Here is a 25889-nt window from a genome sequence, read left to right as displayed (position 1 = left end):
GGTTTTAAAAAGAGGAGTCATTGGGCCCAGCAAATCATTCCCACATCAGTTTATCTTTCAAAAATTTAATAGGATGTAAAGACTACACATCTCAGAATCAACATAAAAGAAAATCAAGTGCAGTTACCAATAGCTGTACTGCTTAGTGGCTGCCAGGAATCCCTTCACCACCTAAAAGCACACAGGATTATATTACCAATGAGTTAAACCTTCTTCCTCTAGCAAAAGGGTGTGTGTAACTTGCTTAGCAACAGAGAGAACCATATAAGAAGTACATCACAGGACAGATAGACATGGCTCTCTGACCTTTTTGCTGGCCTGTAATTAACAAAATTTGGATATCATTTTCATGAACTTGACAGGTATCAAATCAGTGAGTGGTCATATTAAACATGTATTATTGAGAAATGACAGCCTTCAAGATGTCAACAACTCTCATCCAGCAATTCAGCAATTGAAACTAGAGATGTCACAATAATCCACAGGTTCAATCTGCCACATGGATGTTGCTTTCTTCTGCAGCTGACAATTATTTCCAAATAATTCCATCTCATTAGATTCCTTGGAGCAAACAGAAGTGGGAACTAGACATGCTAACTTGAGTGCAATATAGGTAGAGCATTAAAAACCAGACGGTATGCAAACCAAAATACTGAAGATGAAAATACAAAGCAATCATGCTAGATCAAGCCCATCTACTCCAGGATGCTGCTCCAGCCAGTAGCCAACAAGGAATAGAGGCCAAAACCTTGTAATGAACTTTCCATGCAGATGTCTCTGTTGCTGAACAAGCTGCCCACTGTTTTGCTAGAGGAAGAAGACTTCTCTCATTGGTAATATATGAAATTCTTCAAACTCTGACTTTTGAAGTCTTCCTGAAGATGCTTCTTCTTCATAAACACGGGCTCCAAATATTCTACAATATGATTGATATCTTTAAAATCACAAAGTCTCCACCTGAACACCTTTCTTTTCTGGTGTTCTAAGCCTCTAATTTTAGGAGTTTGGAACTGTTATTTAAAAGTAAAGGAAAGATGCTCTGATATACTTCATTGTTTCACTAGCAAAATACCTTTTGTTATGATGGGTGGGATATTTATTAGTTTGTTTAATTTATAGACTGCAGCATCCCTGTGGAGCAGGGCTCAGGGTGGTTAACTTCATAACATTCATATTTACAGAGATTAAAACTATATGGATGAAGGATGGCCTTTATACATTCATTTGCTCCACAAGAATGAATTTCAGCCATTCAGTTATGTAGGAAAAGGTTAAAAGATGCATCCAGATATACCAGTAGAGTGAAGCTAAACCATTTTGGTTTTTGTCACCTATGTCCCAGGTTACACTTGGTTGATTTTGTCTATTCATGGGGAACCACCAAGAACAGAGGAGCCTTTCTCTGAATTATCCCTTCACCTGCACATGCCCTTCTTGGTTTTCCTTTCTTGTAGAACTTTAGGAGGTGGTATCTGTATACAGGAGGTAATATGAAGTGGTATATTATAGACAGATCTTGTCAGAACTTGGAAGCTAAGCAGAACTGGAACTTGGATGAGAGGCCACCAAGAACAACCGTGCAGAGGAAGGCAATGGCAAGCCTCCAATTCATCACTTCCCTCAGCTGCCTCTTGACAGCACTTTACACACACACACCCCTACCAGTATCTAACACAATGGTTTCAGTCTGAATGGAGGACAGGCATAGAGGAGGAACTTTTATATTGCAAGGTTCATAGCTATGCCTTGTGAAAGATTTTTGTTAGGGGCCAAACCAGCATCTTCTATATCTCAGTAAAACTGAGTATCAACTCCTGTCTTATATGCAAGTTTTTACATTTGGTCTCATGGTTGCTAGAAATGCCCAGAAATTTAACTGGGTAACTTACAATAAGCCTACAAAAATTGGGACATGATTATTTCTTTCTAAAGATTAGCATCTTTAGAAAGAAATAATCATGCCCCAATTTTTTGTAGGCTTATTTTGTAGGAGATCATCTACCTGCACTCCCCCATCCCAACTAGTCTCACTGCAGCCTGGCAAGGCCTCAGCAGGGCTGCCCAGGTCGGGGGGGGGGGGAAGGCAGCGCCCACCAAAGCTTGCCCCACCCCAACTAGCCTCACCTCAGCCTGGTGTGACCCCACTGGGGCTGCAGAAGGGGGGTAGGCTAGAGACTGTTGTATTTTTCAGTCAACGGGCTTTTCTGCTAGTGGAAAATAAGTAGAAGAGAAGCAGCATCCAACAACTCACAGAATCCATTTCTTACTTTTTGCAACAATCTGAAGGATTTAGTCTGATAATTATTTTTTCTGTATTCAGTTCTATTCTACAAATTTGGGAAAGGACACACAATTATCGAAAGACATTTCCTATAGGTCTATGGTGCTTTACCCAGGAAAAGATTTTATTATCACACTCTCCATAACCCAGACATTAAAAAATGAGTCTTGGAGCTGGAGACATCCTCAGTCAGAAAGACTGGAAGTATATGCTAAGCTCATTGGCGACTCATTTTTATACTGAACAGTGATTCAGCATAGTTGAGCAATTATAACATGAAACATCACACCTCCGCTTTATCATCTGGTTTGGAGGACAGCCAACTTTACTCAACTACCACCACTGGTAACCAAACTGAGAATAAAACTAAATATAATAATACAAGGGGATTACAACATTTCAAATATTTTTGGAATTGTTTGTGGAAGAAGAAAGGACGGGATTCTAGTGCCTTTAGGTATGAATGAATGTTTACAAGCACAGAAGGAAAAAGTCAAGTACACAAAAGAACAGCTACAATAAGGCTCACTAAATCATACCACGCCTTGAGAAGCTCACGAAAACTCTTCATGTTTACACAAATCTACCTATAATTTCACTGAACTGTTTGCATAGAGGATGAATACAAGCTGAGTTCCTAAAAATATTCTTTATTCAGTAAAAATATGCTACTTTAAAAAAAAAAGAACCAACCTGCCGTTTTCATACCTTACTTGAGATTCAAAATGGCAAAAATAGTATCTAGCAATTCTGCGACACTTTATAAGGGAAACTAACAGAACTCCAACAGTTCCACAGAGCCTGCAAAGGGAGCTCCTCCGCCAGGCATTTGGTTGAGGTCGACCTGAACCAACCACTTCCCATTGGCCCCAAAGCCTCCTTCCAATGGTAACCACTGCTGATCCAGCCAATCCACAAGGCCATCAGTATGCGTGATTTATGGTTCTCCCCACTGGTCTACCATTCTTAGTTGCCTTACTGTTACCACTGTATTCTTATACTTATTCTTATAAATATTGAGTTATTTGTATCATTCCTGTTTTATGTAAACTGCCCTGAGTCTTTGGGAAGGGAGGTAGATAAATAAACAAACAAACAAGCAAGCAAACAGATAAATACACACACATTATTGCAAATTTTAAACAAGAACTCTGAGGGCAAAAGAATAGGGCATAGATTATTTTTATTTACTTATATGACAAGCTAAAATTGCTCATGTCTACTTTAGTTTTAACCCCCACACACACACAAACATCCAGAGAACAAAAAACAAATAGCCCTAATCATGCCAGAAAGAAAACATATTTCCAAATTTAAAAATTAAAATACCCCTCGGCCTAGCATCGACACAATGAAATATAGAACCCTTAAAAGTTAAAAGGCATTCTAGTTTCCAAACATAACCATCATATAGCACACAAAAACCCCATAAGATCTCTATGTGTGTGTGTGTGTTGCTCTCTCCACATACCCTCATCTAATTTCATCAACAAGAGACAGTCCCTAGAGAACAAGAGAAGAGAGAACCAATTATATCCAGAGGCTGGTTTCTCCAAAATGAAGGCATCTGTTCCACGCCAATGACTTCCACATAGAAGAAAAACAGAACTTTGAAGGCATCTGTGTTCATGGCTGACAGTCACAGATCTTAGGGACTACTGTAATTGCCCAGCTGCAAATGCAGTTTGCTTACTGCTGCTGCCATTGTCAGCTGATCCCATCTCAGACAACAAACAAAGAAAGCTTACAGTGATCATTTATAAGGCATAGCTGAGAGAGCCACACAGGCTTGTCAATGGCTGCCTCATCTGTCACGCTACTCTCCTTGCTTGGGAGTCTCACACAGAGACTCCGACATATCTTCTGAGTACAAGATTCCCCCACTCCTTGCTGTTATTAATAAGCCACTGCAACAATCCTGCAAGCATTTCTTTATACTCTCCTTCTTTAGTGCACTTATCTTCTCCTTTGGGAAGCTCATGGAGGCTGGTATGGGCCTCCCCAGGCTTCCACAAAAATCGGTGAGTCTTGTAATGCAGGGGTGGTCAACCTGTGGTCCTCCAGATGTCAATGGACTACAATTCCCATGAGTCCCTGCCAGTGTTTGCTGGCAGGGGCTGATGGGAATTGTAGTCCATGAATATCTGGAGGTCCACAGGTTGACTACCCCTGTTGTAACATATCATAGGGAGCAGGAACAGAATCTCCAGGGATAAGGAGCCTCATATCCTCATTTCCCCTTCCTAAACAAAAACAGAAGTCATACATTTGTGGAAATCTCCATTTCATACAGCTAAAGGTTCACAAAGTGGGACCAGCAAGAACCCTGGTCCACCCCATCGAAGACATTTCAGAACAATTTGATTGTTACATAGCAATTTCCAGTTAAGGAATGAGACCTTCCTTTTTTTGGAGCAGTCTTTTTCAACCTTTTGGCTATAGAGGAGCCCCTGAAACAATTTTTCAGTCTTTGATGATCTCCAGAAGTGGCCTTCCTGCCATGCACATGGAAGTGACATATAGCAAAAAGTGACATCCCCACCTGGTTAAGTGGCAAGCTTGAGGAGGACCGGGGGTGGGGGGAGAAAGAGACAGGACCTGGTTTAAGGAAGGAGTAGGCATGGAGGCTTTTTCCTCTCACAGGTGCAGAAACCATGAAAAAATGCATTCATGCTTGAGGGGTTGAAGCAATGGAAGTGACTGGTTCCCTAGCTTATGGCCAAATCCATAAAGGCAAGAGGGGAAAGCCCAAGGACCCCCTTCTGGAGGCCCCATGGACCCCTGGCTGGGAATACCTGTTTTAGAGTAAGAGCAGTTCTAGATTCAAAATCTGTGGTGACTGATGCTTTACCGTTCCTCCAAATGTGCAAGTTTTCCAAAGCCCATCTGACTAATCCCCCCAGTTCAGTCAGGTTTCTTTGGCTCAAAGTGGATTTTCCAGTGATTTTCCAGTGATCCAGAAAGAAATCTCCCTAGTTTATATTACTATACTAGGAGCCAAGCCCATTGCATTCTGGAATACAATGGGTGCTATATTAGGAAGGTGGAGTAGAAGAACTCTGCAGACAGCCTTCCCTCCCCCCCCCCCAGGACCTGGAAAGGCTGCAGGCAGCTTTTAGGGAACTCACAGGCAGGGGCAGCTCTCACAGGGTAGGGATGTGCAGCCTCCAAACCTCAGAGGGAAGTGGAAGGAGGAGGGGGTGGTCAGGGGTGGGGGACGGAAGGTGATTGGCTGGCCGCTGCACAGACAGGCAAGCCAGTTGTAGGAGGAGGCACTCAGGGGTGGGACAGCAGCCCTGAGTGGGTGTTAATCGCTGAGTGGCACTTAAGCCATGAAACACGCTCCTCCAAGGCCTTATCAGAAATATATATGTGGAACATCATTCCTTAAAATGACCTAAAATGGGTAAAAACATTCAAATGAAAAAAGGAATTATTTATACATAATTACACAGGGAATAAAAACTTTAACACAGTTGGAATGTTAATTAAAATAATTAAAACCAGCTAAAATCTTTCCGTCCATCTGACCACCCCTCTTCATTCCACTTCCCTCTGAGGCTCAGATCCCTGCTGCATGGGAGCTCCCCCTGCTGGTGAGTTCCTTTCTCTGGGGCCTCCAGACTGCAGCCTTTCCAGGTCCTGGGGGCAGGGAGCAGCCATCCACTCCCACCCCCCAAATTTAGTGCCCATTGTATTCCTCTGTGCAATAGGCTTTGGCCCTAGTTGTCACATATTTGCTAGCTTAATACATTTTCTTTAAATCTCAATGCACATGAAACAGATCTTATTTTAAGAGGCTCTGGGGAGACATGAACAGGAGAAATGGTTGGTTTTATACCCCGCTTTTGTCTACCAGAAGATGTCTCAAAGTGGCTTTCCCTTTATCTCCCCATAACAGGCACTCTGTTAGGCAGGTGGGGCTGAGAGAGCCTTGATTTTACTGCTCTATGAGAGCAGCACTATCAGTACTGTGATGAGCCCAAGATCATCCAGCAGGCTGCATGTAGAGGAGTGGGGAATCAAACAGGCTCACCAGCTTAGAAGCCGCCACTCTTAATCACTACACCAAGCTGGCTCAGACTTTTCCTACAGCAACAAAACAGCATTTGTTTGGACAGATATATTGTGACCAGAAAGTAGTATATATCTTATAAGTACTAGTGTAAGCCAATCAATTTTTCAAGTTAGGCCCACATATGACATAAACCAATAGAAATGAAAGGGGGGGGGAACCTGCCATGTAATTGGAAGTTGAAAATGTGCTTAATTTGTTGATGTCCCAGCACTGAATGAAAGCTGATCTTCCATAGAGGAGCTTCCAAGAATCAGGTCAGTTAATGACTCAGTCATAAACCAGGCCTTGTTCAGCATTTCCTCAGAGATAGTTGGTCTGCTATTGTAAGGGGAGATCCATTCCTGACTCTGTGAAACTCACTGGCAAATCTGATTTTAGGTGCACACCCTAACTTTTTTATAATATCCTTCTGCAGTTCAGTTACAAAACCAGGGGTGTGTGTGTGTGTGTTTTTTTTAAAATAAACCAGCAACCTGGCGCCATTGTCCATAAATGTCTGGGAACACTATCAAGTTTCTGGCAGCTGAGCAGTATAATCACTTTGACAAACAATCCTACCTGGAAGTCCCAAAGAGCACGCTTTCTTAATCTACTATAGCACTCTTCCCAAATTTCCTTTGCAGAAGTATCCTGGCTCTCCCTCGGCATTCTAATTTTCTTACGCTGGGGCAACAGTTCCGTTCTGTTTTACCCTTAGGCATCAAAGCAGATCTGCATAGCAGTCCTGTATTCTTAGGAACTGACTTCTTAGACAGCTGATACTACGTTCTGCCTAAACCAGTACTACCTTCTCCACATAATGGCATCTTCCCTGCACATCTGGCCAAGATGTTTCCTAACCCTACTGTTCACATCCTGTAACCCAGGATATTATACATGAAACCCTTATGCCACATGCACACATACCACAGCCTCCCGCCTTCAGGAACTCTCTCATCTAGCAGAAGCTCTGTGATTTTAATCTGTAATTGTTGTGAAAACAACGTCACCCATTTAGCCTATTAAAGGCGGCTCTAGTGGGTTTATTACTTCTGAGCTTGAGCCAATGAGAAGAAAGATATGGCCGAGCTGTTTATATATCAGAATGTTAAGCCTTGATTTAACCCTAACATGTACACATTAACTTGTCGTGATAAAACGATAACACATTGGATGGATCCCTGTGGCTCCCAGGGAAATGAGGGACTTTGACACTGCAAACAGAACATCAGCCAGACAGTCCATTGTGGGAAGTCTTTTGACCCAGCGAATTGAAACATGACATTTGAACTACCACCTACGGAGGTGACTGTGCGGTCATCATCAGTCAGGCAAGAAATGTGGGCTATAGTTCTTCAGTTAAAGTGAATCACAAAGGGAAACTGGTTGGTGGTAATGACTGGTACTTATGCAAATTGCGTATTAACATCCAGCCAGGCAGACATATTGAAGCCTCCTATAGCCACGGAGCTAACTATAGGTTCTCATACAGCTGGTGTAGGCTATGAAGCTACTTTATCAGGTGGTGGTTAATATTCCCTATTCTACAATGTGATTGGGAAAAGCCTGCTGGAACCAATCTTTCCCCTTTTTTTAAATAACACTGCAAGAGTCAAGGAGCAAAAACAATGGCCCCATGCGATTGTTACTACGGGTGGAACAGATTTACTCCACTAGGTGGAGCCTTGACCATAAAGGCAATTTTTTCAAGAATTGGCTTCCTTTAAAAGGCTGCTTTTATTTTAAAAGCCTCTGTCCCAGATACCTAGCTGAAAAATGCAGTGCAGACTCCTTGAACTTCATTCAGACCCCTCACAGACTTGTACATAATTGCATTGAAATCAATAATTTATATGCCATATTAGTCACCTTCTGTTTAGCCCAGTTCTTTTATCTTTAACAGAAGCCAGAATTGCTAGTGCCACTGTACTGGAACAGAAAAAAATATGTTTTTAAAATCATTTTAAAACATGGATTCTGTGAAAGTGTTTCAGTTACTAAGAAATATATTAAATCTGCCTCTACATCCTGTACATACCTTTTCGTATATTTTGGGTCAATTATCATTTTTTCCCCTCTATGAGTTTTTTTTTAAAAATCTACTTTTGCAAATTTCTAACAATTTATCACTCCTACTCCATAGTTCCCGACAATCTCCACCTGTTTTTCACAATTTGCGTCCTGCACATTCCATAAAACTTGATTAACAGCCTTATTGAAGAGGATTTTTAATGAATGCACTCAAGCATAATTTAATCATTTTATTTAAATATGGGGGGAAAGTTGCACTGAAAGCCCTATTAACTAAAATACCCTTGATTACTTAAAAAATTTTGATTTGCTGGTATATAATAAGAAATAAACTGGTAGTGTCTTAGGTGAACAGAATAATAATGCCAAATGAATGTTACATTAATAAGAACAAAATATTAGTTCTCAGCAAAAAAGACATTATTTCAAAACTAGAATTTTAAAATATAGGTTCTCACCAATTAAAAATTTGATAAATATCAGCATAATAATAATGAGATGCATTTTATTAGTCCATCATCACAATAAGATTCTAACTGCACAACCCCATTTCCCTGCTACAAATAAAAGTGACAATAAACAAAAAGAAATTGCACATTAAGCTACAGATTTTTCAGAACAGATTTTTCCCACTCACATTAACAAAAGATTGCAATGGCTTGCAAATTATAGGGTGTTATTTTTAGTGAAAGTAGTTCAATATTCATATTGGAGCAGATGTAGCAGCTTAACAAAACAGCTCTTCAATCCGTGCACAAATTTAAAACAGGAAAACTGATTGCATTTTCTCTTATTACTTTGCTTTTCTAAATTGACATTTTTGGCCTTCTGAAAATTTACACTTGGCTTTCATCTCAACAGCACCTGCTGATCAAACAGAAACCTAAGATTTTCATGAACATAATAAGGAGAACTAGTTTTATCCTTATCAACTTATGGGGTCATCAGTAGTCTTCAGCATGCCCACAACTTTTACATTATGTCACCGTCTGAATACATTTTATATTACCATTAAACTTTTTTTAAAAAAATGAGTTAAACCAGTAGTGACTTCTCATATTAGCTCTTTGTCTACTTTAAATTAATTTCTGTCTCCATATTTGCCTAACGCTGATGAGTTTTATTGTTCTGCCAATTCCATTTTATGGAGCATCTCAAAGAATTCTACATAATGAAGCTCTGTATGTGTTTCACAGTCAATAGGCTTCAATAAATACACCCAGACAATACCTTAAATGGCATGATTAGATGAAAAAATCTCTATACTATCTCCTCTCTATACCATCAAACCTTCTCTTTGCATTAAAAACTGATGCAGTGCCCATACCTGATGCAGTGCCCTACATAGTCTATGTTGAATTCCTTCAGAATGTAATTATTCAGTGGAATTTTGGAGATGCTCTGACATCAAAGCACCAGGGCAACTGTGTACAAATGCCCATTGGGTTCCTTTACATTTTGCATGCTTGATGCAAAACTTTTCAGCTACTCCCACATTTACTATACATTTGTTATCCTGTCATTTCCTAGCCCATAAACTCTGAAGAGGTGCTGTCTGGCAGGTAGCAAAGGCAACCATAATGCTAGGTGTAATTAAAAATGCTCCTAAGACCTGCTGTGGCTCAGCTCTGCATCTGACAGAGCCACAGACTTTCCCAAATGATCTGCAGCCATTCGTTACTATTCTGCTTCAGTGATAAGGTAACCTAAAGGCAGAGCTGACATACAGTAATATATGTGGCACTCCAGCCTGTTGGTTTATGAACTTGTGATCTATCATGCTCACTGAGGCAATTGTAAACCTGAAATGTCAATATATTCGGTCAATGAAAGTAAAATAATAGGACTCTATTGTCTTTCCCTATCGATTGTCTGTTGTCAACATGGAGACATGTTCCCTCCTCCTCACCAGCTTTAAATACATTTTAATTAGCTGCTGGATAATGCTTCTGTATGCGAACACCTAACCAAGCAGCTGGAAGGATATGCTAATACTGTGAGTCGTGGGTCTAAAAACATTCATACGCTACTGATTTCTATAGAATGTATATCCAAGTAGTTGTGATGAGAACTCTTGATGTCAAGGATCAAGCAGTTTTTCGCTACAATGCTTTACTGGATGCATTTTAAAATGATTCTCTACTGGATTTTCTTTCAAATACTACCAAATTTTTCACTCAGTTATTTTTTTTTTAAGGCTAAATGTTACATTCAATTTTCATTTAAAAAATCTATTTTATACACCTAGCCGCAACTTTCACCTCAAAACAGTGAAAACACCGCATTTCTTAAATTGTCTGTTTTTAATAGAATCCCCAAAGACATGCAATACAGGCATAACATTCAGTCAGAAATTGTTGATGCATCAATCCTAAGAACATTTACCAGGAAATAAGTCCAATTGAGTTCAGTGGGATTTACTTCTAAGCAAAACCAACAATGTTCTAAAAGCACCTTAAAGACTAACAAAATAAGCTTTTGAGAGCCAGAGTTCATTTTCAATTATGCAGCTTCTAGATCAAGCCTTTAGTTGCACTGCTGTGTTGTGAGGACTTTTTCATCAAAACCATCAGTCTAATCCACATGCAAAGACTCCAATAAAGGTGAAGTGCGGAAGAAAAAGTTCAAACCTCTCAACTGTCCAGAAAAAAAAAATCAATGAAAACATTCAGTAACTCTCTCTGAATAAAGGCCGGGTTGTGTTTTTTTTACCCATTCTCACCTAATAAAACAGCTAATCAAGTTGTTATGATGTTCATTTTCTCCCCCATCTAATCTTCTTAAAACCCAGTCAATAAATAATCTATTGTTTCCCACAAAAACCACACTTCCTCTGTTTTATCGAGTGTTTTCATTTTAAATCCTAAACCCATTCAGACTTGCCAAACTAAACCCAATTAGAGATAAGGGGGCTTTGGGGGGGGGAGGGGGATTAATCTCACCTTTGCAAGTCCTGTTTGAATAACTGAGCTGATAGAAGATTGCAAGGCCAAGCCAGGTGAGGTTAGATGCCTCAGAACCACACACAACAAAAGGCAGATCCCTTTTCTCTCACTCGAAGCTAATCTTTAAATGTAAATTCCCCACCAGCAAAGAGGAGAAGCAAGATAAGAGGTTACATCTTCACTTCTCTGAGCCCTTATCGACTTTTGCATCATTTAGACGGGGGGGGGGGGGGGGTGAGAAACAGAAAGAGAGTAGCAACACCCACATACACACACACACAAATGCTTGGAGATTACCTTCTGGTTGAGGAGACAGGAGAAGCTACGCAGAGCTGGAGCTTTGTATTCATTAAACACACATCGCAGCTTATCTGAAGTAAGAGTCTTGTCAGGATGGCACATTGTGTGTGAGGGAGGGGGGTCAGGCAATGTGCATCAGGGTGATTACAATATCAGCATAGCCCAGATGGAGGCAGGAAAATAAATAGGGGGGGGGGGGAGAAGAGAGAAAGGCACTTGCGTATGACTGGGTAAGGGGAGGGGTCTGTTCTTCATGGAGGGGGAGCCCAACTCTGACACACATATGCACAGAAGCAAATAGCAGGTTAGAGAAAAATAAAGCCATGATTGGTGTTAGTAGTAGGTATAATAATCCAAAAATCTGTGCCAATAACAGGCATCAAATCTACATTTGCTTCAGTGTAAACCCCATTGATATCAAATGGGAATTCCTGCCATACACAGCTTTGCATTGTCAGTTCCTCGCAACAAACTGGAAAGGAATTACAGGACTGGCAAGTTAGGTAGTCCCCTGTTCTTTTCTGCAACAGCATCTTCCATCTTCCATATATATATATATATATATATATAAATCAAATTGAAGATCGCCAATTATACCATATGGAGGAAGTTGTTGCAGAAAAGGACAGGTGATTACCTAACTTGCCAGTTCCTGTAGTTCCCAGTTTGTTGGGGAGAAGCTGACAATGCATGGATATTAGCTGAAGACCACACTGAAAAACTGAAGAAGAATTGGTTCTTGTATGCCGCTTTTCTCCACCCGAAGGAGTTTTAAAGTGGCTTACAATCTCCCACCCTTTCCTCTCCCCACAACAGACACCCTGTGTGGGAGGTGAGGGTGAGAGAGCCTTGATGTTACTGCCTAGTCAGAACAGCTTTATCAGCGCTGTGGCAAGCCCGAAGGTCACCCAGCAGGCTGCATGTGGAGGAGGAGCGGGGAATCAAACCCGGCCCGCCAGATTAGAGGCCCACACTCCTAACCATTACACCAAGTTGGTGGCTTAACTTGTACTAGGATCCACCTTGTATTTTGAGTGGTGTCAAGAATCAGTAGCACAGCAGTCCTGTGCATTCCCCTTATCACTGAGCAACTTCATAGTCCCAAACTAGCTAGAAGGCCTTCTGCAGAAAACTGCCAGTACATCTCCTCTCCCTAATTAAACCTTGTGTCTAACTTTAAAAATGCTATCAGTTTGCTGAGAAACTGTTGGATAAAATGCATATTACTCAGGTAATATGCACACAGCAGGAGCAAGCAAAATGTACTATACCGTGGGCATGATTTTACTCGCGCTGCCTCAGCATAGAGCAGCTCAACCAATTTACTATTACACAGGCAGAAGTAAAGAAAGGAAAAAGACAGTGAGTCCTTTATTGGAGAACTTTACAATGTGTAAAATCAATCTGTGTAACAACAAGTTTTTTTGCCTTTTACTATCACCTCTCTCCTTTGAATTGTCCTAATTTAGAGGACCCCAAGACCTGCCTAAAGGTGCAACTGGGACAATGGCAATTGGGCTTTTTTCACTTGCTACAAGGAAAGGTGTCATTTTTAACACATTAAGCACTACAGGCTGCCTCCTTAAATCTGATGAAGAAAACTCCGGCCTTCTGAAAACCCTAGTTAAAGTGAGTTTTACAATGCAGCCTACTCAGAATCAATTAACAGCCTTCAGTTTGTCAATAAATGATTACACACCCAAACATACGGTATTAGTGTTCTCCTTCCCCAGACATTTCTTTTAGTATATGCAGAAACCAATGGAATAATTATCTCCCTGTTCCAACCTCATAAATAAGGGGATGTTTAATATAGACTTTCATTCTTTGAACATGTATATGTGTGGGGTGTTGGGGGGGTTTGTTTAAACATCCAATAAGGTTCTGAAATAGTAAAGGAAAGAGCCTACTGATGTCCAGAGCAGAAGCCAGTTTCACTTTTTTAAATGGTTTCTGCTCCCAGGTAAATTATTCCTTATTCACTGATGGTTGGTATTTCCTATAAGAAAAAGGGAATTTGGAGATCTAGACCACATATGAGTTGTTGGATATATCTGCGGGGAATAAACAGGAAAAGAATCCATCAAAATCAGATGACAGAACCACTGTATTGTTAGATATATTCATGGAGGATAGATTTATCAACTAATAGCCATGAGACCTGGATGCAACTTCTGTGCTCAGAGATGGTATATCTCTAGTTATCAGATGCCAAGTATAAAGGCAAAATCCTTTCCCCTATTGTTCGTGCCAGTTGCAGTCTTCTAAAGGGCATCTGGTTGGTCACAATAGGGCACAGAATCGACCTTCTGTCTACTCTAGTAATATTTATTCTTAACAGAAAGACAGTCAACTTTTGCACTGTTGCATGGGCTGGTGGTAATTATGTCAATATGCTTCTTAAAATTACACAATTCCTTTAGGGTGCTTGTAGATCAACACAGCAAAACGAAGGAGCATTAGGATTCTACAACAATCCTACCAAGTCGCTTGTCCAAATAGGGACCCTTTCCACAAAAGATTAAATGAAAAGGGTCTTGACACAGGGCATAAGAGCAAAAGTAGAAACTACCAGAGGAAGGATGCATGTGTGTGAAAATTGTGTTACTGTAATGAAATGCCACATAAAGACGAGTGTGTCATAAATCCTCCACTAATCCAATAATGTGAAAACCTCGTGTTATCACTGGGACATATAGCACAAGGCCTGTTTTAATTCTCAATTCTGTTGAAAACACAGCAAACCCCAGGACTGAAATCCTTGCTTCCACATAGGTGTACTCAGAATACGGCTTTATATGCTGATCCTCAACAGTTACTTCAAAGTAAATGATAGTGATTTCATATGACATCACTTCTAGCCAACAGGCCGAGGACTAAAATAATGGAACAAGAAGTCTTCAGTAGATTAAGAGCACGTCTTAAATAGGGAGACTGAAATCTCATTTGGTACATATCCTGTTTTTATTTTGCTCTCCTCCCCACTCCGCACCGCCTTTTCTAGTGGCCATGTGTTGTGCAGTCATATTGACACAGAAATCAGCCTACATTATAAAGGCAGTGGGGAAATATGCACTGAGCTTTTTTCAAATGGGGAGTATATCCCAGAGTAGCAAATGTGCTTAAACCAGTAATACCTTCTGTGAAATTTAGGGGTGGTCTTACTGTAATAATGGTCAAAATCCCCCAGAAGCTTACTATGTGCCTGTCCTGTTGAAATAAATGACAAGTACAGAAATCACACAGTGATGCTCCTTGAGCTTTTCCTAGTCACTGTGCAGGTCAAGAGTCCTACAGATCATGCCCCAGTCTACAGGCCATCTTGCACTGGATGCCTTCTCCAAACAGTAACAAATGCAAGACTCCCTATTCTTATCTTTGTGATCTATACTATCATTTCTCTCTTGTAGACATCTTCGAATAAACCATTTGCTGTGCTTTGAAAGTGTCCTGTAACAATGACAGGAAAAAAAGAAAGAAATGTGTGGCAATAGATACATGATGGTCAAAGTAAAAATGTGTAACAGACGAACCATTCATAATCACAGCTGTCTGAAAGTCTAAGCTTGAGGCTACAAATCTTAATTTCAACTGATTCTCGCTTAATAACGGGTTACCTCTTTATAAAGCAAGAAGGTCCATCTGCCCCAGGCAGAGAGTTTTTTAAAGCTGTTTTAATGCTTCAAAACCTAACATTTCCTTTCTTGCATTGAATATGTGAATTCTAGTGTGTTATAATGTGAGAATGCCGACATATGACCATTATGCCATAATACCTCATTGCTCAGCTCGTCATTACTTCACTTGTAATTCTTATGGTAATTATGTTCATAATTACTATAAACAGATGTGATAGAAATTCATGTGACCTTTTTATTGCGGAATACATTTTTCACTCCTTTAGGCTAGCAGACACACATCAGAATTGCTATATTAGAAGGAAGGTATAATATTTATTTTTTTATTTCAATATATACATATATCTATAAATATATCTTCTCCATCTCCTTCACCTTCTGTATGCCAGCATATTACACTAAACCTCCCCCAAAATACTAACATTCACAGCCAAAATGAATGCTAGGTTTGACACTAAATTGAGGAGGCACCCACTGTTCAAGCCCATAGTGAAAATACTCTGTTTTCTCCATAGACTACTTTTTCATTCACCCTGCTGCACAACCATAGATGGATGACAGCCATATAGCAGTTTATTTTTCTTTCCAAATTAGCATTGCCCTCTGTACACAAAACTCATTTACAATAAAATCACTATGGATTTCATTAGCAGAACGACTACTCAAATTTCATTTCTTTGCCCCCTAATCTATAATTAGTGTGGACAGAGAGTGTGTGGACCCTCCTCTTGTGCAGATGGCTTCTAGAAATGGTGCAAGGTAGCTCCTCCTGTTTAAACAACATTGAGATAACCTGCTCTGTTCTTATCACTCACAATTACCTCCATTATGGTGAACTAATGTTTACTTTAATAAAATGTCCACCGCTCTTTAAACATCATTTGAGAACTTTCATATCTGCTGTAGGAAAAAGAAAAAGTAATGAAGATGGAAGTCAATGCCTTTCCGATTAAGCACTGTAAAATTAAAATCACTTTCTGACGCATACTTGCTTTTATACACACGTGTTTAATTTTGTATCGGTTAACAGTTCTGCTCTGTAGTGCTGCTTATATTTGGTTCAAATGTCTCATAAGCTCAGTAAATCCAGTTATGATTTAAAACAGGGTTGTTTTAAAGTGTTTTCAAAAGCACTATTTAACAAATACAAAATAATGAGTCATGTTCCAGTTTATTTGTACACTTGGTTTTCCAGATTCTTAGTATGTTAAAAGACATGTTGAGTTTAGGTTAAAGAAATTTCATACTAGAAGCTGTTTTGCTCCCATGAGGTGGGTAATATACATCTTACTATTGATACTAATTTTTGTTGGTTGTTAAACTAACTACCTACTTTTTAAAACAAAGCTACTGGACAGCACAGGGACAATGTTTTGGCCTTATCCAACTGTGACCAATATATATAAGAAATAAACTCCAACCAGAAGCAGAACCCTGGTTTACTTCTGCTGATAAGGCCTTTTGATCTTGAAGTGCCAACTTTAAGTTCTCACAGAATAAAAGGAAAAGGGTCTAGGAAACATTTGTTTTTTAAAAAATTCGAGCATGACACCAGCCACACCTATAACCACCCCCTTTCCACTAGCTCTGTATTTTAACAGTCACAGGCCGTGCTGTGGCAATAAGTTCTGAAATATGAAAATGCCAATTGTAGCTGCCCCCCAGGCCCCCCCCTCCCAATGCAAATACTACACAGATGCCAATTTTATTCAGAGTGCCTAGCTAGGAAAAGCTGTATAGCCTCCATAGAGTTTTAGTAAAGAAGGCTTTGCATTCAATGCCTGTCAGCTGAACTCCGTTTCAGAAGAGTGAGAAATAGGAGTTGACAGAGAAGAATGCCCTCAGCTTGCTGGCCAATGACCAGCACTCCAGGTGGAGCCATTCCCCCCCCCCACCTCCGTCTTCAATACAAACACTACATTCAGCATAAAACGTGGTATGGACAACAAACAGACATGACATTGTGCTAAACAGATACTGTAAAGTATACAGTAGCACAGAGGAAGGCATGCCTATAGTGGTTTAGTGGAGCAACACCATCTCTGGGTTGACATCCCCGTGAACAGACAAAAATTAAAATGTTTTTCCTTAAAATGTTTCAGAAAAGCTCGACATCCTTTTTTGGGGGGAGGGGGGGTGGATTTGAGCAGCAGTCGCTACATTCAGGGACCTAACACCACTGCCTACATTCCATTGCAAACAGAATGTCATTTGTCTGTTCAGTCTTTCTCAAGAGTTTGGAAACAAAGTAGAATTTCCCATGACTGTGAATGGAGGATTTTACATTAAGTCACTGGTATGGGATTTCTTTGCTCGTGTATATATTTTTCTTACAATGTCCTTTTAGGCAGCGTGTGGGGGGCGGGATGCGATAGAGTCAACCAACCTGATTCATCACGTGCTAGAGCAGTAAAAATATACAATGAAATCTGATACATCGACCAGCAAAGTTTCACAGAAATAATTAAATATAGATGTCTGGCTGTCACTAGTTTCTAGCTGCATCTCGCATCAGGAGGCGCAGCCCCTGTCACTGTTTTAATGACAGGCTCTTTACCATACACAGTGATAAATGGGCCATTTTTAGATTGCTTTCATGTGCTGTATATTTTTCTACCATTTGTTTTCCATAAACACTGTCCAAAAGCCAGTGGAAGGCTCTGCCTAGTTTCAGGAAATCATCTTGGCTGGTTTTACTTAGGAAATTAACACAACATTATGTGAATTACACTTTCAGGTTTCCTTTTAAAAGGTCATGCCAGCAACTGTGGCACAACCATTAGAGATCAATACCATCAGCCACAGCCAGGAGCTCTAGAAATTCAACAATAAGCTATAATAAAAATCAAATCAATTATTATCAGCTTATTAGAAGCAACATCGCTCTCTACATACTGCTAAATTGAAAAAAAAGCATACTGATTGAGGTTTTCAGTCTCATTTATGTTCAACTGAAGAACACTACAACGTTGACATAAATACCCAGGAGACCAAATTTCCAAAAAGACAAAGCAGATTTTTGGTTTGGTGTAGTGTCCTGTCACTATCCAAAAGATCTATCTTTACAATATGTATAATTAAAGTAGTAGATCAGAACAAATTAAAGTTTGTCCAGCGCTGAAGAAAAATTCTGATTTGATCAGCAACTCAGACCACCATCAGGGGAGAAATCAATTTCCAGCAGCTGTGGACAGCCATTTAAGTCTGGGGCCTGAACAGATTAATTAGAGGAAGCAGTGTTAAAAGTTAAAGGGTCAGAGTTACATTAAGTACATGAATTTTTGCTGAAGCGAAACCTTAGTGCCGCATTCCAAGACTCAGAAGTCATTCATCAGGGAGGTGGGCCCTATTAAAACGCTTTTTAGAAAATCTTCCCTTGAATTTAGTATATAGGAAACAATGTATTGTAACTGTAGGGGATTCAGCTCTGATATTTCCAAAAGCTAAAACAGCAGCAATTGTATCTGCCATGATTGTCTTCTGTAACACAAGCAGCAGTTGCCTTCATATTGAAAATTGTATGAATATTGTACATGCTGTAATATTAACTTCTATACTTTCACCTCTAAAGAATACAGTAAAACTTGCTAACTGTGATAATCTCATTCCGGAATGATGTGGCACAGAAGACTCATTGACCAGTCGCATTACTTAAATACCATTCAACTCAATGACACTTTAAACCAGCAAAGATGCTTAGTAAGTGATCAGCTTGGTATCTCCTGTGCCTAGAAATCTACACTAATGTTAAGCATGGGATACATCCCTGTCAGTGACTCCTTAGCTCAAGTTTTCAACACTCCACTTATTTCCAAATTAAGTAAATCTGTCAAAATTCTGGTTTAAAATCTGAATTAGAGTTTTGAACATTCTGTTATGATCATTATCATATATCAAAAAGTCTGGGAGTTGTTTAGATCTTTTTATTATTAATATTGTGCTACCAAATATGGGGACCAGAGACAAGATGTGTGTCCGTGTGTGTGTATTTGGGGGCTGATTTGAAAAAAAATCAGCCAGTATTTCTCCATCATTTTATATTACCCAGGACTACACTACAATTAACTGAGAAGTCCCTTACCTGAATCATACCTATAGTACAAGACCTAAACAGATGTTTATCATGGTCATCCATTGTTAACACTTGCATTGATACAGCTTTTTGGTGTTCGATGCACTTTTTTCTTACTTGATAGTTTATTTAAAAGCAATTATTTCAGAACTGAATAGCTGGAGGAGTTTTATTTTTAGTAGGTCAGGTCCTGATCACATGTGCTAATATATGGCACTGAAGAAAGAAAGAAAGAAAGAAAAAGAAAGAAAAAGAAAGAAAGAAAGAAAGAAAGAAAGAAAGAAAGAAAGAAAGAAAGAAAGAAAGAAAGAAAGAAAGAAAGAAAGAAAGAAAGAAAGAAAGAAAGAAAGAAAGAAAGAAAGAAAGAAAGACCTGATATAATTTAAGAAAGATGCCAGATCTCTAACCAGTCCCAAAATAAAAACCCCTTTCCCCAATTAGGAATTCTTTCCCCCCTCCCACCGTCAACCGCAGCTGCCATTACTGGACGATATGGGAAAGCACTCTGCACATGTTCAGAAACCCTCTTCCATTCTATCCCGAAAAAGAGGGCTGGATCTCAGCATCCGAAATAAATCCAGCGTTTGGACCGGACGCTCAGCCGGCCATCCCGGACGAGGCATAACTTGGCATGCCGCGTACCTTGGGAGCCTGTATTCAAGATCGAGGCGGAGCTTATTGCTCTGTTACAAGAAAACTTTCGCTCTTTCGGTTCCGCATTGGTAGGGGGCATTTAAACTGGGGAGCCAAGGCGGAGGTGGCCCTCCGCGCGATTCCCTGCAGCCGCCGCCGCCACACAGCTCAGCCCTAAGCGGGGCGAGTGGCTTCGCGCCCTTCCAACAGCCCGCCGAGCTACACCGCAGGCAAGGGGAGGGGGCGAAGCAGGGGGTCGCGGCTCCTCATCTCCCCCCGTCTCCCACCCCCAGTCCCGCTCCCGGCTGGGTCCAGCGGCGCAGCAGTCCCCGCTCCCCCTTCCCCACGCGCGCTCTCCTCCGCCTGCCTGGCGGGTACTTACACTGGAAAGGACCGGAGATGCCCACCATTCGCCACAGGGCTGCAAAGCTGCAAATAAAAGTTCCCGTCCTCCTTGGCGGAGCTCCGACAGCCCTGGGCCGGCTGGCGGGGAAACCCGAGAGGGAGAGGGGAAGGCGACGCCGCTCCGCTTCCGTGGCCGGCCCCCCCACCACGCCGGAGGATCCACGTTCACACGCGCGCCCGCCAGTCCCAACGGCGCGGACAAGGGAAAAGCACGCCCAAAACGATGAAGAAGAAGAGTAGTAATAATAACAACAACAACAAGCAAAACTCCTGCTGCTCTTGCGCCTCCGCGTCGGGCTTCGTCGCCTTCGCGTCTCGGCTTTAAAAAGGGGGATCGCTGCGAGGGAGCTGCGGAGCGCCGGTGCCAAGGCGGAAGGGAAGAGGACGCGACATAGAAGCAGAAGGAGGAGAAGAAGGAGAGGGGCGGGTGGGAAAGAAATCAAAGTCCCCCAAGTCGGCCGCTGCTTCCACGCCCGGCTCTTCCGCGGTGGCTTATTGTCGCGGCTGTTGCAGACAAATGTGATCTGAAGTCCAAGCGGCGGAGACGGCGGCTGTCAGCGGCGCTGCGCCTGCCTGCCCCTCGCGAAGGCGGCGATGCATAGATCTGCAGGCTCCCCTTGTGTCTGGCCGCCTCGGGGAGAGAGCTCCATGCAGTGCCTGGGCAGATCCGCCCTGCAGAAAGACTCCGCCGTTTGTTTGTTTGTCTGTCTGTGTGCGTGTGCGCGCCTCTCTCTCCCCCCCGCCCCCCTTTGCTAGCAGCCACCTCTAAAGTCAAACAGCATACTGCAAGCAGCTGGCCTGGCTCAGCTACCCAGGTGCAGGGGGGAGGTCTTAAAGCAGTGGGAGGTGATAGAGGTAGGAGACATCTGTGTCATGAGGAAAGGGAGGGGGTCAAGTATATGTTAACAATAGTCAAGCCCGGTCCCTCTTGGGCAGGCTGCCTGCTTTTTCTTTCTTTTTCTTTCTCTCTCTCTCTCTCTTTTACTTAGTGGACATGTAACTTGCTCCCTAATGAAGCCTTTCCCGAGTCCGCCTGCTTTAAGGGTCCAGACTGCCCTGCAGTAACCCAAGACAAACACTTTCCCCGGCCATCTGGAGAGCTTCTGGCTTTTTTTTTTTTTTTTTTTTGCCTGTATCTCGTCACTGTCTGAAGAGACAGCAACGCTAGGAATCAAGCCACTCTCAGATCTGCTCTCTAATCCCCTTCTGTTAGCTGATTTTCAGGCTGCTATTTGCTTTCACATTAAATAATAGCCTTAGAGAAAACAATTATCATTCTCTCCTCCGTACACACTCTGTGATTCTAAAAAAAAAAAAAAAACACACACACACAACCCTCCACTACACTTTAAAAAAGAATTCTTTCTTTAATAACATAAAAGTTATTTTTTTCCCCCATGGTAGGGGGGGGGGGATGAGAGGCAAGCTTCCATCGATTTCACACTTGCTACATGAAGAGAGCATGGCTTCATTCAGAAATGCGTATGCCATCTCCTGAGCAAACAGGAATTAACCTAGTTAAACAATGCCAAACTACAAACAAAGCAGGTGTTTCAAACTGCTGCTGACCATTTACTAGCAGGCTCTGAAAGCCTTTAATTGATTAACTGTTGCAATTAATTAGTTGTTTCATTGCTTCTTAAAATGCAGCGTGTTAATAGGCTTTTAATTGGAATTGGGTCTTGGAAAGGTGCCTATGGTCAGGGCACTTTTGCAAACAAGTTATGTATGCCTTGTGATCTGGGCATAAGATGATATTTTTGGCCCCCCTGCATTCTCTCTTATTTGGACAGAAGTCCCAATCATACACAGAAGTAAGATACAGAAGAAGAAGAAGAAGAAGAGTTGGTTCTTATATGCCGCTTTTCCCTACCCGAAGGAGGCTCAAAGCGGCTTACAGTCGCCTTCCCATTCCTCTTCCCATTCCTACATACAGAAGTATGTGTTTTTAGAAGCTGTTGATGTTTTTCGGGCCATGATAAATCCCAGCTTTTCAGCTCATACAATGTATAGACCATTGCTGAGCTGTTTCCTTCATCCTCACACTGTGCTTCTGCCATACCAAACAGATGTGCTTTATATACTTCGAGACACATTTAATGAAGGCACTAATTAATACTGTTCCAAAAATGCCTTTTAATCTTTCGGTGGATAGTACCTTCTTTGGAACTGTCATGGGATATGCATTTACTCACCTATGCACACAGAATTTGTAAACTTACCTGCATATGTCCCATTTGTATTGTTTTTCATGATCAATAGTTGGGTGAACTATGTCTTATTGCTAATATGGTGATCAAAAAGAATGGTTTTAGATGGGAAAGCCACTGGTGATGGGTAAATTATTGTGTATATAACTAATGACTAATTACCTTATATATTTTTGATCCCTTCTTAAGAAGTCTAGAAGGAGCTATCTGCAACTTAGAAATGGTGACAGTATAATAACATAACTGTAAGCAGATCTATTACTGTGTTTTTGCCTTACTATATGTATCATACCCTGGGACGGCAAATAATATTAATGTTCCTTTAACAGTGGCTGGTCCTTTGACTGGGCAATTCAGCTGCAGGTTTGAGATCTGAGATGAGGCTTCTCAGTTTGTCTGTGAGAAACAACAGGTGGAAATCTGGAAACAGATCTGTCAGCTGGCTGAGAGTGAAGTAATTATAAATTCTTATCCTCTATTTGGGGACCTGGTACACCTTAGTAGATCTGCTTCTTTCTGTTTGTCTCCCAGGTCTCTGCTTATACATACCATAAGTTTCCAATAATCTACCATCCAAAGAAAACTGAGCTCAATAGTCATGCCCCAGAACTGATCTGGGATGTAGGGAGCATGTAAGATGACTATTGTACTGCTGTGGCTCAAGTGCTTACAGCAAATGTTCTTTAATTGGTATATAAATCCCATAGGATTTTCAAGTCAAGAGATGTTCAGAGGTGATTTTCACTGCCCACCCTCGTGTACTCACCCTGGACTTTCCTTCCATCCAAATACTAACAAGGACCAAATCTGCTTAGCTTCTAAGATCTGATAAGATGAAGCTAGCCTCGGCTATCCAAGCCAGGGGACTACATCACCAGGAGTCAAAATCACATTCAAATGTACATGTTACTCAACTATGATTTCACTAACTGATTAGTTGATGATGATATTAGCCATTCAGTCCAGCTCTTGGTGATCCTGTGGCTCAACTATCACCACATTTTCTTGACAGTTCACTGCTTCATTTAGTTGTATAATGCTCTGACCAGCATCCATTTTGATAAGTTTCTAACCACTGTGTTCTATGTCGGCCTGGTTTCCTTTTACTACTGACCAGTCCTAGCATAATTGCTCTCTCCGCTGAGTTTATGATTAGAATTTCTAGGCTAACGGAAGTGGCCCAGATCAATACAAATTATTCTTTGTTATATTGACAACTTCTCTGTATTACAATGTGGAGATGTCACCAGCCAAAATAAAGTTCATTCCCCCCTCAGTTCTGCATCTTCCCACATCAATAACTGAGGTGCTCTTCTCCAGAAATTAATTTCAGAACCCTTCACAGGCATGCTGTATTTATCTCTTTACAGAGAATCAGAGGCCTTACTTTTACAGATCTCTCAGTTATGATGGCCCTTCCCTGCTTCTTTTGATTGCATTACTCACATATTTAAAATTGCACTCATTAGCTGTCAAGCAGTTGCCAGAATGGAAACCATGTACGCTTCCATTTGCTTTTAACATTCCAAAGAGTCTGTGGAGATGCATTTGCTCACAGTGTGGAAAGATGACCCACATTCTCACCCATTTATAAGGTCAAGGGAAGCTAGTAATTTGGTATTTTGTCATGCCACCTACCCCTACAATATGACAACTAGTTTCATTTTACACATTAGCTTTCTATACGAAATAGGTGTTCAATTTCTTTTCCCATACTCCTAGCCCATAGTTCTAATCATTTTCCCCATTGATTTGCCTGTAGCATTCAGGTAATAAGGCAACATGATTTGTGACATAGTAGATATGACCCATACAAGATACTTATTTCTTGGTATAAGTATTTAGGAATTATGAGTCCCATATTTAAGTACAGCAAAATGATTTGTCACGTTAACTTAGTTATGAATCAGGACCTGATGAAAATGTCACTTCCGCAAACAAACCACTATCTCATTCTCGGTGCCTTATCTGCAAAGTGCATTTGTTGAAGAGTGCACAACCACAGTAATGACAAGCTGATCAAATTTGTGTTGCATGAACTCCTTAACATTAAAACAGCCTTTCACAATCCTTCAGTGCCTGATGATGGCTAATACACTGCAATTTTGCCTTCCTTGGCCATTTACAAATCAAAAGAGAAACATTCCCTAATGGATATTAAGTATATACCCCATTTAATCTCCTTAATGCCATAACAATCTGTGAGGTAGGTTATGCTGCAGTAGTGGAAAGGGCCAGCAAGTCACAGTTGAGTTATGCGCTTTTCAAGGCAGGAAATTCAGAGGTCATTTGCTGTTGCCATTGCTTGCCTCTGTGTAGGGACCCTGGACTTCTCATCCATGTATTAACCAGGGCTGACACCTGGGCAATGCAGAACAGGGCATGCTGTAGGATAGCTGAACTATAATTTCCATTGGTCGAGGCAAATGAACCAACTCCACTCAGAGCCCCTAGAGGCCCTCTCCTCCACTAACTGCACCCTACAGATGAAGAACTGACCCATGGTACTGTGTTAACTATCAAAAATGTTAAATGTTCTACTGTTCAATGTTATATGTTCACAATTACGACATTTTCCCTTGTATTGTACCACAAGTTCAAATGTGAACTGCCCTGAACAGCAAGGAAAGGTGGTATATAAATATAATCAAACAAACAAGCATTATCTGCTAAGTACGGAATGCAGGTTTTGCCAACCCAGTCATAAGAGTGTGCATTTGGAAATCCAAACTGAACGTGCCTTTGTTTAACCTCAGAATCTGAACAAACTTTCCTCCAAAGATTCTAATATGAACCAAGTTGGCCAACTCTCTCTCATTTTCTGTTGGCACTATGGTGTTTCAGACTGGACTCTATTTTCTCTTTCTGTTTCTCTAAACTATTTTAAAGTGTATGTTTCTCTGAGGGAGGAGAGATGTCGCTTGTTTGAGCCATTCCAGCTAACCACATGGTTTAAGTGGGTAAAAACCTTGCATGCAGTTGATAGGAAAATGGTGAAAGGCAGGCCCAGGAAGAGTGTAATGGGAATGACAGTAGCTATGACTGGAATGAGTGGGATAGATAGAAACATAGAATCATAGAATCATAGAATCATAGAGTTGGAAGGGGCCATACAGGCCATCTAGTCCAACCCCCTGCTCAACGCAGGATTAGCCCAGAGTTAAGGAATGGCAGTAGCTGGGCGAGAAGAAATCCAAAAGAGAAAGAGGGAACCTATCCCAAGGCTATATTACTGTAATATGTAATTTATACAATTTTCCAAATAAATTGATAGTTTTACATTTTTTTTCAATATTTAATACCAAATAAAGTACCAA

At 41.0% G+C, this 25889-nt stretch overlaps 1 protein-coding gene across 4 annotated transcripts in view; it reads right to left on the bottom strand.

The window, feature by feature from the left end:
• The window catches only part of RUNX1T1 (RUNX1 partner transcriptional co-repressor 1), a 161755-nt gene extending 140539 nt beyond the window's left edge, over window positions 1–21216 (bottom strand). Inside the window, exon 1 of one of the 4 annotated variants that reach the window (XM_077351928.1) lies at window positions 20340–21216. Coding sequence is in view for 1 of the 4 variants with exons in the window: in XM_077351932.1 (XP_077208047.1) it covers window positions 20340–20367 (28 nt within the window). In the remaining 3 variants the exon portion in view is untranslated. Of the gene's footprint in view, window positions 1–11311; window positions 11330–11611; window positions 11768–20339 lie in introns of those variants that run through there. The other 3 variants (XM_077351932.1, XM_077351935.1, XM_077351929.1) reach the window with 3 other exon arrangements.
• Between the last annotated feature and the right edge of the window lie 4673 nt (window positions 21217–25889).

Source organism: Paroedura picta, chromosome 9 (genome assembly GCF_049243985.1).
Source record: "Paroedura picta isolate Pp20150507F chromosome 9, Ppicta_v3.0, whole genome shotgun sequence".
Classification (NCBI taxonomy): Eukaryota; Metazoa; Chordata; class Lepidosauria; order Squamata; family Gekkonidae; genus Paroedura; species Paroedura picta.
This window is presented reverse-complemented; position numbering and strand designations above follow the sequence as displayed.